The sequence below is a fragment of the Eumetopias jubatus genome, unplaced genomic scaffold, assembly GCF_037043125.1.
Source record: "Eumetopias jubatus isolate StellerSeaLion01/CBP00866 unplaced genomic scaffold, mEumJub1_p1.0 scaffold_17, whole genome shotgun sequence".
Classification (NCBI taxonomy): Eukaryota; Metazoa; Chordata; class Mammalia; order Carnivora; family Otariidae; genus Eumetopias; species Eumetopias jubatus.
The window spans coordinates 14,497,226-14,512,545 of record NW_028274823.1 but is presented as its reverse complement, the minus strand read 5'-3'; the positions used below and the strand labels follow the sequence as shown (position 1 = coordinate 14,512,545).

The 15,320-nt window shown below is 40.1% G+C and overlaps 1 protein-coding gene across 1 annotated transcript in view; it reads right to left on the bottom strand.

Moving 5' to 3' along the window:
- The window catches only part of SHTN1 (shootin 1), a 102,513-nt gene that overhangs the window by 64,325 nt on the left and 22,868 nt on the right, over positions 1-15,320 (bottom strand). The window contains exons 3-4 of the mRNA XM_028121747.2: positions 8,863-8,923; positions 2,264-2,358 (exon numbers count right to left, since the gene is read on the bottom strand). Of these exons, the coding sequence (XP_027977548.1) occupies positions 2,264-2,358; positions 8,863-8,923 (156 nt within the window). The remainder of the gene's footprint in view (positions 1-2,263; positions 2,359-8,862; positions 8,924-15,320) is intronic.

The window sequence follows — 15,320 nt, the reverse complement described above, 5'->3', positions numbered from 1 at the left end:
TACATTCAAATTTAAATAGTTTTTATATTGGGTGCAGCTTAATGAATATTTAAAGATACAAAATAAGCAAGTTTAAGCAGATCTGAACCATACGGTTTAAATAATTGGTCTACATTTATCAGTTCAACCTACACATTTTAGCAAAGTAGCCACCCTTGCTCTTAAGAAAATTATACAAATTGCATCTTAAGAATTAAACATTCCATTTGTCATTCACTTGAGAGCAAAGATTTAGAAAAATAAGAATAAATTTATAGAAACGTTGCTGCTTTAAAAATGGAGTCTACTTTCGAAAATGACAGTTGGGGTACCTAAATCAGGATGTGCTACTTATTGATCATGCATATAATGGAGCTTCCAAACTTTGCATTCAAAGCTGTAGTATCTTCCAAATCCAATGAGCACAACTATAGGCTTTCTGACCTGTTTTTATTCCAAGTCCCACGAGGTCACATTGTATCCTCAAAAACCCACCATACAGCCATTTCCGGAAGATTTCATGAATAGAAGACAAACCGTGTAAGTGAACGATCCCACTGTCAGACTAAATTATAAAACTGACCTTTTGAGATTAGTAACACAGTGGTTCATAACCAGGGATGAAGACAACGGTCCCCTGGCAGCTTTCTCAGCACACAGCTGGCCTGGGCTGCACTCCCAGCGCCAGTGGGTCTAGGATATTCTTAAGAAATCAATGCTGGTCCACCCTGACACTTAGGACAAGGCAACTGTAGCTCAGAGAGGTGCATTCTCTTGCTCCAAGTCACCTGTTAGCTAAAAAAAGGAAGGGGCGGGGATCAAATCTTTTTTTTAAAGGGGACTGTACAGACCCATGAGTGGAGTGCATCGTGAAAAAAGGAAAAGTCTGTCCCATTCTCCCTGCCGTCCTAACGCTAGTCCATCCTGACATTTGAGATGAGACTATGGCAGTCCGGAGACCAGAACTAATAACTTGCCCAAGGTCACATATAACCAAAATGACATGACTGGGAATAAAACCTGTATATACTGCCTCCCAAACTGTTGCTTTCCATTAACTCTGCCAGTCCTGCAAGGTAGTCCCTGTTCTCATTTTGCATGTACTATTGGCAACAGAGATACTTAACGATAGCAAGAGAAAATACAAGGACTGGACTTCGCCACTGCAAGATTCAGAGCAGCTAGTATGCTCCACAGATATTTTTTTCTACCTGTTGCCAAAGAAAGGATAAAGGATACGAAAAGAGAATTCACCCAGTTCTGTGAACCAGTGAACACTTAATGAAGGGTAGCGCAGGAGAAATGATGGGAAAGCACCCACACAATCACTGTTTTTAAAGCAACGGTCTGTATTGCTGTGTATTCTTCAAATGAATAACAGAAGAGGAGTTGCATGCACATGTTTATATTCTTAGGTTCTGACTGCATTATCTTATGAATTCTAATGTAGTGTCATTACCCAAACAATTAAGCAAATACCTCTAGCAAGCACACTGCTAATGCATCCAAATTAAATAGAGAGAGATACAGGCAGATTGGCTGATTGATTTGCAGACTTTCAGTCACATCCAAAGACATACTTTGGAGGGAGGTGATGGGGAAGAGAGAAAGACACACAACCGGCATTACTGATGATATTTGGTTAAAAACTGCTGTAATCCATTTTCTGATGAAGTGGTTCAGATGCGTTTTACCCAACCCAAAATACGTAAGACAGAGATAAAAACATTCTTTAATAATAATAATGTACTTCTGATGAGACAGAATATAGAAAATTACACTCTTGGTAAATTCATCAGCGAGAAGCAATCAGTGAAGCACTGGAGGTCACCTTCAGCATGCCCTCACTCTGCTTTCACAAATAATCACCTGAAATGTATGGCTGGAGGCTGACTTTTTCATCTAAATCAAACATGAAACACTCACTGCACCCCTTTATGTCACACCAGGTTCGTTTTAAGCTGTTCACCCAAGGCATAGACACTTAGAAAGTCCAGCTGGACGAACGACTCTGGGGCCATTTTCCAGAGGCAAAAGCACCAATGCTGAAATGCACACATACAAATGCCCCTTTTACAATGGAAAGAACCTAGGCATTAAGATATTTACATAATCCTATTCTAGAACTCTGAGAATTTGCAACACTTTAGACACTTTCCCTCCTCAGCAGAGCAGAGGCAATGGATTAGAAAAGCAAAAGCGGATAGGAGACCACTCTTCAGAAAAGCAAGTTGAAATTTTTTTAAAAAGCGCAGGTAGATTTCCCTTATTTGAAGAGTCTCACCTTTGTCGCCAGAGCTTCGGCACTTTCTCGACAAGTCTTCTCTATTTCAAGATGGTTCTGCATAAAATTGACTTCCTCTATAACCATGTGAGAAACTAGGAATGAGAGGGAAAAAGTCTCAGCATTCAGAAATTAGTCAGCGATTCCAGAAGCCCACACATTGTGTCCCATGATTCAGAATACTTCACTTCTTTAACTCGCCAGACCTTTAGCTAGCATGGAGCAAAAAGAAAAAAAAAGTCTTGGAAGACGCTGCCCTGATTAAATCTTAGCCAATATTTGGACGTGGGGGGGGGGGGGGAAGAACGCAACAAAGAGCCTTCACTGCTAGAGCACACAGTTTTAAGAAAGCTAGTTAGGATTTTTTTAAGTGTCTTTTCTATGCAGCTGTACACGGAGACATAGACACGTCCACTAACTTAGATGAAAGTATCTCTCCTAAATAAAAAGTGGCAAACATGATTTCCTTTTCTTAGGGGGACAGAACACATGGATCTAATAAGGAAAATTAGCGAGTGAGAAATTTTTAAAATTAAATCTCCACACGATCTCCTTAACCGGAATAACAATGTGGCAGTTTAGCTCAGGTCAGTAAGCAACAGCCCTCTTTATGAGTGATAAAGTAGTTACTGTGATTTAATAAACTCCAGGGCAGAAAAGTATAGCAATGAGAGTTATGGACTCTATGTGACAATGAAAGTGGATGCTTCTTGCATCACAGACTGTCAGGACGATTGGAAGAAAAATACAATTTTACTGGACACTTTACCAATGCTTGAAAAATAGTAATTTTCAGGTTCTTTTAGTAGCTGGTTTATACAAACTGAGATTCAGAGGTACAAAGTAATTTAGAACCTGAATTATACTTCGAAAATCAAGGAAGAGCAAAGTGCCAATTCCTTTCACCCACATTTCTAGTTAAAGGAAAATGCTCAGAATCTTAAACTTCACTGTAGACGTGTATGCTTATTGACATTTGTTTGGCTTAAAAAAAAAAATGAAGTACACCCAAGTGCGAAACCCAACAAAGTTAAGCAAAAAGCACTGGGCTCACGTAACACAAAGAGAGATTACTTTTGCTTCATTTAAGCTTAATTAACCTGCAATTATGATTAAACTCAGGGGAAAAAAATTTCTCTCCAAATTAAATACAAAAATGTATTACTTCCTAAGTCTGTCCAAAGTTCTTATTATGTTAATATTCAAATTCATAAAGCAGCACTCAATGGCCAGAAACATCTCTAACCTTGACATTTTTTCAGGGGTAATAATAATCTGCAGCAAATGCAGGCCAACCAAAAACCACTTAACTAATTAGTAGTTGCAGTCACCGAGAAAAACATGAATCAACACTGTTATTACAAGTGGCACATTTGAGTGGCATCTAATTATGACTTGATGAGCACGATACTTGCATTATCAACATTACTACTGCATCCCATCAGGGCCTAAAAGCTGCTGATGGCATTGACTTCGAGAAACTCCCACTCAATGGTACAGCAGCACCCAACAATCGGCTTGGCAGGGGCCCCCCTCACTAAATGACACGTTAAGCGTAATTACTGGTAGACATGGTAAATAAACAGGATTGGAAGTGAAAATTGTACCAAGTGCATAAGACACAATCTGACACATTGGAAGTGGCAGCCTTAATTGAGAGTTTCTTTGACTGCTCAAGATCATTTCAACTGCATTTCTCCGAGGACAGTGATTATAACTGTGGAGACAGACGGCATAATGGTATCAGCGGCGCTGACAGAGCTGTGAATTAAATTGTATCTGCTGTTGTGTGAGCCTTGATGAGAGGTACAGATGCCTTAGTGGTCTTATCATTATAACACAATGGTCATGTTGTCATCAACCTTTCTGGCTCCAATTGAAAAGAAATGATTGTGTGTGGAGGCTCTGCCCCCCCCTTCCACACCACCCCCCTCTCCTCTTCTATCTCTTGTTCTGAATAGAACCAATTTTCAGAGAGCTATGAAATCACGCAATAGGTCCTAAAATGCAGCTGCTTGGCATACAAACGGGTCCCCATTAAACTGGAATCACACACAATATGTGTTTATGCCAGAAGAACAAATAGAAGCTGAACACAGGCCAAGTTTATTCACACACACAAAGCCCATGTAGCTCTTCATCAATATAATTGCCTTTTATATTGTAGTTTAAATAATAGGCTCTATTATTTCCTTAAAATCCTAATATTCTTGGCATTTTATCACTATGTTTACAAGGTAGGTTCTTCAAAAATGTGAAGGAAAGAGAAAAGAAACCTATACAATTTTTACAACATCAAATATTACTTTGAATTTTTAGCCTTAACTACTTGACTTCTTCTGCCACAATCTGGTATTTCCACCATCATAACAAAAACATAAACACTCTGCATGTTTCATAGGAATTTGACTTTTTATTCAGTAACATTCTTGCTCAGGGAAGAGTAAGGAAAAATCATTCCACATAGCAAGGTTTAGGCCCAGCAAAAAGAAACACACACACACACACATTTATTTTCTGAATATTTTGTAAAAAGCTGCCCTGTAATTTAACTTGATAAAACTTACATAGGCAGCACTAGCCCACATTTTTCTCCAATTCTCATACAGCAGGCCCCATCTAATACGTTTTTTTTTAATCTCTTCCTCTAAGAGGGAACAGTAGAAATCAAAAGTTGTGCTTTGATTTCTAGTTTAAAAAAATTATCTCAACGCTAAATAGGGAGCAAGGAAACCTATCGACTTTCTAGATTTAAAAGAAAAGAACATGTTTCAGAAGGCATTTATATCTTTAAAAAGCACGACCCCATTGCTAAAACCACAAGTCAGGTTACATGACACAAAACAGAAATTTTTGTAACATATAATTTTATTTGCACCTTTCAAAGGATGAAAGTTTTTTTAAAAAACCTTTAATTTGTTCATTTAGTTTTTGGTCCTATGGTGCTAAATTCAGGCTTATCTCATAATATCCACAGACCATGAGTGATAACACCTAAAATATCTGTAATTTGGATGACATGGAGCCTTAAAACAGAAGAAAGATGAATCCTGGTCTTTTAGAAACACATATTGAAATATTTATATTCATTTATGATGAAATTATCATTAAATGATATGACAACTGGAATTCATTTCCAAATAATCTGAGGTCAGTGAGAATGGATGTATGGACAGAGATGAAAGTGGACTGGCCAGGAGCTGGTAACTGTTGAAGCTGAATGATGGATACATGGGGGTTCGTTGCATTATTTTCTCTTTTGTATAATAAGCTTGATATTTTCCGTAAGAGTTGTTTTTAATGACTCTGACAACTCAGAAGCATAAGCTAAAAGTACACCAATGATTGCTTCCACCAGTCTAGTTGAATCAGCAAAATTTTTTTATCCTCTTCATGACCCCAAAACACTCTAACATACTTGCCATCATGGAATGGAGGGCAACTGGGTTTTTCCTTTTTACTTGTTTTTGTCTTTTATTAACTACAAGCATTACAGCAGCGATTTTGCTTTACTCACATCTGACTCTCTTGCACCTGGCACACTGCTAGGTATAAACTAGGCAGTCACGTCTGTGTTTGCTTGAATGCCTGGAAAAATCTATCGGGCCTAGATCTGTCTGTGGACACCCCTTTATAAGAATGTTCTCTCTAGAACAGAACTACTTAGGACACAACCACCATCACCCACTATTGGGCCAACTGTGTGTTCAGCCTGTGCTAAACCCTTTCCACGTGCTCTGTGGTGAGTCCTCACAACAGGCTTAGGAGGTAGGTATCATCACAGCAATTTTCTATTTGAGAACATCAAAGCCCAGAAAAGTCAAGTAGCATATATCCCAAAATACAGTTCTAACTAGTAAAGCCCAGCTAAACTAATTTCTAGGCCATTCCAATTTTCTAGGCTTCTTTCTAACTTGTATTCAAATGTGACACCACCCATGGGACTGCCCTGAGCAAAACTCCTCTCCATCCAGCGAACCCTCAGCAAGGTGCAGGATGTCTCTGCAGCATACATGGTGAACACGCTGTACGTTCTCCTGCAACATCAGATCCCTTGAGAGGTCTTCACAGTGTGGAAACAGCGACGCGCTGGCAGGTGTGTGGGAAAACAGGTATGTCCTAACACACAGCAAAGGCTCTCATGTTCTGGCTGAAGGACATGAGAGGCCGTTAGTTACTTCTCACACATGAATCTGTCTCCCTAGGGAACGTGGCTTTGCTCTGCAGTGGTGCTCTTTGTGCAGGAAGACAGGAGAAGAGGCTCGGGAAGAGCTGGGGGAGGGCGGAAAATGGCAGGGAGATACGGACGAAACCAGCTAAGAAGAGCATGGTCACCTAGGTGAGTAGAGCCCGCCGACCTGAGGGAGCTCTTCCTGAGGCTCTTCCCTCACTGAGATCTGGGCCTAGTCGGTCAACATGACGGTCAGGCAGCATTCAACTTAGCGCCTGAAGATACTTTTCCCCCAGGGCTGTCCAAGTGTCAAGACCAGGGTCTGAAAACTCACTCGTGAACGGACTCGTGGACTCTTCACGCTGAAGGGCACTCAGGCTCGGGATGGGACAGTAAATGAGATGGTGGTAGCAGCAGCTAACATTTATCGAGCACTTAAACTATAATGCCAGGTACTGTGTTCAGCACTTTTTACATGAATTATCTCATTTATTCCTTGAACAGCCTATGAGGCAGGGTCATTTATCCCAATCTGACTAATGCAGAAATTGCTCAGGACTACGTGGGTGCACATCAAACGGTGCTTTTTACTGGTGGTAACCGCTGCAATCCCTTCCAAATCGGAAATTCTGCTCTCTGTTCAAAAGTCAGCAACATTTACCCCAGACACAATGTTTTAACAAATATTTCGAGTCTTCGTCGTCCCCATTTTCTGTTCTTTTGAGACGGAGTCAAGAGTCAGCATTCTGTACCCCTAAGTTAATACATTAACTTTAAATTAATCAAGCTGACTTAGAAAAGCCAAAAATTCAATGCATACAACAATAAGGGTCGTTGTACTAACCTTTCAATCGATTCTTTCACAGGCTTTGAGTTGCTCATAAGGAAAAATGTGAATTTTTATTAAACTATCAAAGATATTTAGAGGAAGAAACAAAGGGAAAAAGGAAGTGGGAGAAGAAAGCAGTTTACTTGTTACTCTAAAGGTAGGCTGATTTGGGGAGAAGCTCCTTCCATTTCTGCAGAACGCAAGAGGCAACATGCATACTACCTGCCCAACCAAAGCATTTTATAAGTCCGACCCTAAGAACTTGAACTACTCCTACTACACAAAGCATGCCAATCCACTATCAATAATTAATTTGAGAACATGAATTGGTAACAATGTCGATGGTATAACTCACTGTGACCCAGTGTCAGCAAAAGTGTAAGAACATCAAATTAATCCTGCATTAGAGAAGAAGAAAGTCCTACGCAATTGCAATTCATACATTCACAAATAAAAGATATTTCTGTCATAGCATATTGGCCTCCAAAGAAAAGTAACATCAACAATATTCCCCTGAGGTTTTGTTACAGCCAGACACCTGAAATAAACTGGCTATTGAAATGAACTATAATGTTCCATTTTCATGGCTGTTTAACCTTCAACAAGAATAAAATGTTCTGTTGTGTAGTTACCAAGTCAACACTTTACGATATAATCAAACAGCCTGATATAGCATCTGCAGAAAGCTGGAGAAAGACCCAGCTTCCAAGGGGGAGGGCCATCTTTTCCTGCTAAGGTCTGGTCCTTTTCCCATGACCTATTTCCTTCTGATCCTTCTGAGTGTGATCAGATACATTCTGTCTTAGGGAATAAGGTAATGACAGATTTGCATGACACACAAAAATACCACAGCAAAAATTTAGAAGATTATTACAGCTTTTGTGGGAATACAACATTCCTTGGTGAGAGGGCCATCTCAAACATTCAGACTCTTAAGAATATGTAAGTTCTGTTAACTAGAATTCCTTTTCTATGAATTAATGTAAGAAACAAATCAGACCACTGTAAAGATGTGTAAGAACACTTGACATGGCATTACTTAGAATATCTAAAACTCAGAAATAATCCATCTATCACTGAATGTTTAAATAAATTAGGGTATTGTCATGTAATAGGATACAGGAAAAAATATACATCCCTACTAACATGCAAAGATGACCATAATATAACACTCACTGAAAAAAAGCAGGCTGCAAAACCGAATGCAAAGCATGACTTTATTTTCTGTAGACATAAATATTGGCCACAGATAAAAGACCAAGAAAGAAAGACTATAAAATGCTAACACTGCCTTTTCTCAAAGAGTCAAGACAACAAGCAATTTTTGTTCTCCTTTAACTGTCCTGCATAGTAAAATTTTTTTATAACAAGTGTAAACTGTCTTTTATAATAACATACTCATGAAATAATAATGGTCATTCCATTTGTTTGAAAATCACAGTAATGTCAGGACATTTTTTGGGGGGCAAATGGGAAGACAATTCTTGCTTTCTCGGATGCCCAATGCAGCAGCAATTAAACATAGGGGACGTGTCTACCCACATAATTCCCAAACACAGTTATGTGTGTTATAATAATTCCAACGAAATGCTTACATACTTTTCTGAAATTCCTCCAGTTTTTTAACAGCTTCGTCTCGTTCTTGCCTAATTTTGTCACACTGAAAGGAGAAAACACAGAAATGTTAAATTTGTGTCACAAGTTTGGGAAGGCAAGAAAGAGCAAAAGTATAAACAGTAACAGTTTTATGAAAAGAAAACAAAAATTAAAAACCTTTAAAAAGCATTAATGGTCACATGGTACTTACACTACTCAACGAGCACGGTCTTTGTACCATCTGTGTCTGGCCACTTGCCTTGGACCTTCCAAGATAATGAGTCATCTTAGTGCTCATTATCTCCTCAGGAACAGACCAATTTAACATCCTTGAGTTCAAATTACTCATTCTTTTAAGAGAATATACGTGCCGATTTTTAAGTAGCTATTTTGCTAATACGGTGAACACCCCACGCATCTGCAGGTCAGATTCCCTGAAACTGGGTAGCGACGAACTCTCCAGAACTATCCAGAACACTGGTGCACAGCCGGAAGTGGCACCTACTTGAAGACAAACTGCTGCCGTGCGCCCCCTTGAAATCTTCAGTTAAGGAAAAATATCCTCATATCCTTAAAATTCCAAATAGAAGGTAGCAAATTAAGATAAGAAAAAAATAAAATATTCCCAAATAAGCATATATCATTTACATAAACTAATTTTTAGTTTTTAAAAGGTGGGCGGACTCACTGAAAACACGAGGAGGAGGTAAGACTATAAAAGCCAAAAGTAACTATTAAGGCATGAGGACCTTTCAGGGTATCTAGTATAGAAACAAGGATCCATTATTTTAACAGGTCCTCAAAGTATTAATGAATTTTATAAACACCTCATGTTCATTATGAGGACTGATTCAACTTATTGTGAATTTCACAAAACAGGTTAAGTGTAACACATTTTAGAAAGATTTTCATCAAAAAGGTCTAAAATTTCAAAAAGTGATTTTTAACTATTAAGAGCAATAATTAAAAACTGAATTTTCTGGGAATACTATAATACTGTAACAAGATGGTCATGTGAGCAAAACACAACTTTTTTTTTTTTTTAAAGATTTTATTTATTTGAGAGAAAGAGTGAGCAAGCGAGAAAGCATGAGCAGGGGCAGAGGGAGAAGCAGGCTCCCTGAAGAGCAAGGAACCCGACATGGGGCTCAATCCTGGGACTCCAGGATCATGACCTGAGCAAAAGGCAGATGCTTAACCGACTGAGCCACCCAGGAGCCTCAGTAAAACAAAACCTTAAATTATATTTTATTCCTACTGTGCCAGATAAATATATTGGGATTTCATGCTTTTGGATATTTATTTCAAATTTCAATGGCTAAAAAATTATGATACCACTGATAATTTGGAAAACCCAAATTAAGACAGTGAGACAGTCTCATCTAATAGACTGGCAAAAACTGAAAAAGTTTGCTATCAGGAGTTGAAAACTGTCATATACTGCTGGTGGGAATGTCAAGAGACATAACTAGTTTGGAAATAAACTATCAAAATTGAAAATGCATACGCCCTATGACTCAGCAATACCACTTCTACTTTTTTTTTTTGAATTTTTATTTTTAAGTAATCTCTATACCCAGCGTGGGGCCCAAACTCACCACCCCCGAGATCAAGGGTCACCTGCTCTTCTGACTGAGCCAGCCGGGCACCCCTGCAATTCCACTTCTAGAGTCTATTACTGGAATCTCTAGTAATGTTCCACATACACATTCAGCACATATCATGGTATATTCCTATAACACGTTAGAGAACAGTGAATGAATGAACATAAGCTGTATGTGTCAACCTATACCTCAAAAGCCATAATAGTGAATAAGAGGAGCTGGAGAATCCATGGTAATACATACCTTAAGCAAATAAAATCACTTTATAGACTTAGACTATAAATGTATGTTTCATGATACATATGGCATATATAAAAATATAAAAAGACAAAATAGAAGGATACATACAAAATTTATCACATTAGTTATCTCTTTTTAAAATAGAGGGAAGGGGACCAGGGCTGGGTGACACAGAGGATCTTCAATTATATCTGTAGCATTTTTTTAAGTTTAAAAAAAAATAAAAGTTAATTCTTTTTTTTTTAAGATTTATTTATTTATTTGAGAAAGAGGGAGAGAGGGCACGAGAGTGGGGTGAAGGGGACAGGGAGAGAGAATCTCAAGCAGACCCCCTGCTGAGCGTGGAGCCTGATGTGGGGCTCCATCTCAGGACCCTGAGATCATGACCTGAGCCAAAACCAAGACTCAGATGCTTAACTGACTGAGCCACCCAGCCACCCCAAAATAACAGTTAATTCTGTGGGTTACATATTTGTTGTTATTCTCTGCCCTTCTCTGTGCTTTAAAATATTTTTTTTAATTTAAAAAAATTAAGTCAACAGTTCGGTCTTCCCCTTTAATGTCTCAAGAACTGAAACCTGAAAAGTCTGTATCTTCATTTATATGGGTAAATCCATTCTGGCAAGAGTACATGAAACAAGTCCTAATGCTAAATGAGCAAGGCTGTTTACCAAACCCTGACTTAGGAGGGGTCAGGCTGGGCCATTTCCTTAAGGAGGATGCATATTTTTTCATTAAGGTTTTCTTGAGGAATCTCTCCTCTGTAAAAAAAAGTAATGCTGTCTAATACAGTTTCTACTTCCAACTTAACAAGTAAACTGTCTTTATTAATTTTTGGTGTTTAAAATTCTAAACACTAGAGTTCTGGATTCTCAAACAAGCTTTCTGAGATCCTTCCCCCACCAGACAGAGACTGCTGGCCTGCTGTTTCAGGAATGTTCTTGTTTTCTAGAAAGCGGCTTGTCTATGCGGTGCTTCCCCACCCCCCTGCCAGTCTGCACACTCACCTCCAACAATGCACAGTTTAGTCTAAAGCACAAAAGAAACAATTTCTGACTAGACTCACTCTCCTGAGTGATGACTGCCAAATCAAACAAATCTGCTGTTTTACCTTTTTTTTTTTTTTAAAGATTTTTATTATTTGTCAGAGAGAGAGAGAACAAGCAGGGGGAGCAGCAGAGGGAGAGGGAGAAGCAGGCTCCTCACTGAGCAAGGATCCCGATGTGGGACTTGATCCCAGGACCCTGGGATCATGACCTGAGCCGAAGGCAGACGCTTAATGACTGAGCCACCCAGGCGTCCCTCTGCTGTTTTACTTTCAAATTAACTTCATGTTTCTTCATCTGGCATTTCTGAAGGTGTAAGACGCCCTGTGAAGAACTGTCTTTACCTAAGATTTGGTGCTTGGGAGCGCTGCCCCTGACTTAATACCACTTGGATTCTTCTATATACCTCTCAAAGCTCCACTTGAATTGTTACTTAAATCAAAAGTCAGAGTTTTCACTGACATTTTGCATGACAAGAGCATTAAACTGGATGGCACTCTACCTACTCAGATCTGAAAAAGCCCGCCAACTGACATCACACAAGATCCACCATGCAGTTCCCGCGTACTGGTCATGAACAACACATGGCAATTTTACGGAGGCTTACACCAGCTTCCGAGAAGGAAAGCGTTATGCCCCTGCTCTCTGCTCCTAAGGCCCAGGTAGACGGGCTCTCGTTAATAACAGGTCTCAACATCACGGTCCTCTTCCATTATGCCAGTAGCCAGTTTCCAGCATCCAGCCGTATGTTTTTACAGGAACCCTACAGACATCACCAGAGAATTCAGACGCTGTCACCCAACCCCAGCTGTACTCTATCAGGGGTCTTCATTTTGCTTTGCTTTCTATTTTCTGCAACCACATTATGATAAAACTGGCAGCCACAGAATTTACCATCTGCTACGGATACTGAAAGGGGTGTGCGTTGGGGGGAGGGGGGACCTACACGTACGGCAAGTGCAGCTGACTTATCCCCAAACCAGAGCTGAACAAAATATGAAGGATGCACCCGTTTACTAAGCAGAAATCCAGGCATCCGCTTATTTCATCATTTTAGGTGAACCCAGCAAAATAGCTCGCAACCTTTCTCTCCTTCTACCAACAGGGAAGTCAGCAAGGATTCTGGGCCTCTACGGGAGAGGGTTATGTCTCTGTGTCCTGCAGAAGCCCCTCACCCATCCTGCCCCTTCCTCTACCCTGCCCAGGCAGCTGCAGCATTTGTAGAAACGGCCTCTTTTTGTGTGAGAATTGCTCATGAAGACTTTGCAATAGCAACAGATGTGAGGGCCCACATCACTGAATTAGGATGCCCAGCGACTCTCTGGAGAGCTTGTGGCCGGGGCAGAACCCGGCAGCTTGTGCATGGCTACTTTCCACAAGCTGGATAACATGAGGTCTCTTCTAGAGTCCAGGGTGGCTCATTATGAAGTGGTGCACTGACCAGAGGTTGGCCTTGCCGGTTTCGAACAGGAGAGGCCCTAGTCTCAATATGAAAAGCCCTGGCCATGTTCCGTATCTGTTCTGTGAGCTTCATCCAGGCAGATACCTGGCTTCCGAGACTCAACTGGCATTTCAAAGCACTGGCAGAATGATTGGCAGAGGTGAGTGTCTCCAGTGGGAACTGGCAGCATTGAACCTCCCCCACTGAAATGGGCAGCTCCCTTCCTTCTCCCCCACACATCAACTACCGTTTAGACCAAAGTGTCTGCCTCACAGGCTCAGCAGAGAGCCAGAGAAGTTGTAGATACTAAGATGTCTTTATATGCTGCCGGGCGTATAGTTAATGCAAGGAAAACCCCAATATTCTGAACTGTGTCTAGCCTCCACTAATATAAACATTCATTTTGATCTTTAAGGTGCACGAATGCAGTGGAGGGCTGCCAACCTATAAAAAGTCCTGTTTGGGGACCAAGAAGTGCACACATGGCTGCACACACACACCATCGACAAAGCAGACAATGTACACCAGGCAAGGGCCTTCGTCGAGGGAATCTACCATAATCACTGAATGCCTCGATCTCCTTCCTCCGAGCCCTGAACAACCTATTGACACAGCACCCACACAGACCAGGCACTGTGTTAAGTCCTGGGGTCGGGGGAGGCCAGGGGGAACCTAACATCGTGCTCTCACAAGGCTTATGATCTACCAAAAAGGTCAACAATGAAGCAAGCAATTTATAAGAACACTTGCTCTGAGGGGGGAAATGCTGCACTACAGGGACACGGTGCAGAGGCTCTAACACCAGATCTGAAAAGGTCTCAGCGTGCCACCATTTCTACTGCTTTTTCTTGAAGTTCACTCCCTTTGTGTCCAGTTACAAGATTTAAAAATGTAAACATGCACAGCATCAGATCTGCACATAGTTACCTATTTTAGGTTCTTTGGTGATGCATGTAGAGGACCATCAAAATCATTTCTAATAATACTGGACAATCCTATTGTTCCACCTATGGAAGTTTGGCTAGAACTCAACTGTGCTTGTCCTTAAAGAACACAATAAAAGAAATCATTCCCACTTAGATGGAATTCCTTTCACTCTCTTTCTCTTTTGGTAGTGTTCTTTCTTCCAATTCAAAGTTCTTTCCCTCCAATTTTCAGTAGCTGCCCCCTGAAGCTGTCTTGCAGCATTCTCCAAATTCTAGGTATTGTGTGTTAGATGGAAACACATGTCATCAGAACAGAGATCCTTGCTCTTTGTTTCTGGATAGATTGCTGTTAATAAGAGACTCATTTTCACTTTCAAACTGCTAAGTAATTACTTTTTCTCTGGCACAACCACTTGCCACTCTGTTCTAAAGAAACTGCATGTATGTGGATGTATTATGCATGAACAGTTAGCATAATGGATGCATATCTTGCTCTTTAAAGTAGCTTCTTTGCTGATTTTTTTTTTTAAATAAAATACTTTGCGACCTTCACCTCTGAAATTGACACAAGAGAAAGAAATCCTAACAATAGACAATGCAGCCAAGATGCAAACAGTATCATATATCTTGCTTCTTGAAACATAAGTCTTGGAAAGTGTCTGCCTCATTCCCTTTCATTCATTGTTCCTGGCAAGCTGACAGATCCGCCTGATGCACTGTTACAGTAGCTCATCCAAACGACTTCTAATCAGCCACTTAAACATGTATTCATTTCAAAACTCAATCTCAAGACATAATATTAAATATAAATACTTACTGTTTAAAGGCAGATATTCTTCTATTATACACATTCCCTTCTTTTTACGCACACTCCACACACACCCCAGCCACCCTGAGAAATGTGAAAGCTATTCCCTTAAAAGCTCAGTGAGGCTTTGCCCCCCATACAGGAAAAAGCCCCAAACAATTATGACAAAGACCCTGAGTGAGTCATAAGGGGAATGCCCTTCAATTGTAGGAGCATGACTAACGTATGAATATGGGGACTGCTTCACAAGCAATCACATTTTATTTGGTTGATTCCAAAATATACAGTCTTCTATTTTTCCATACCTCAAAAAACAGATTTGAAAGTCTTGTTGACTTTCATGTGATAGGCTTTCTTATTTTTTAACATACTGCTGATAATGTCACTTAGGAACTA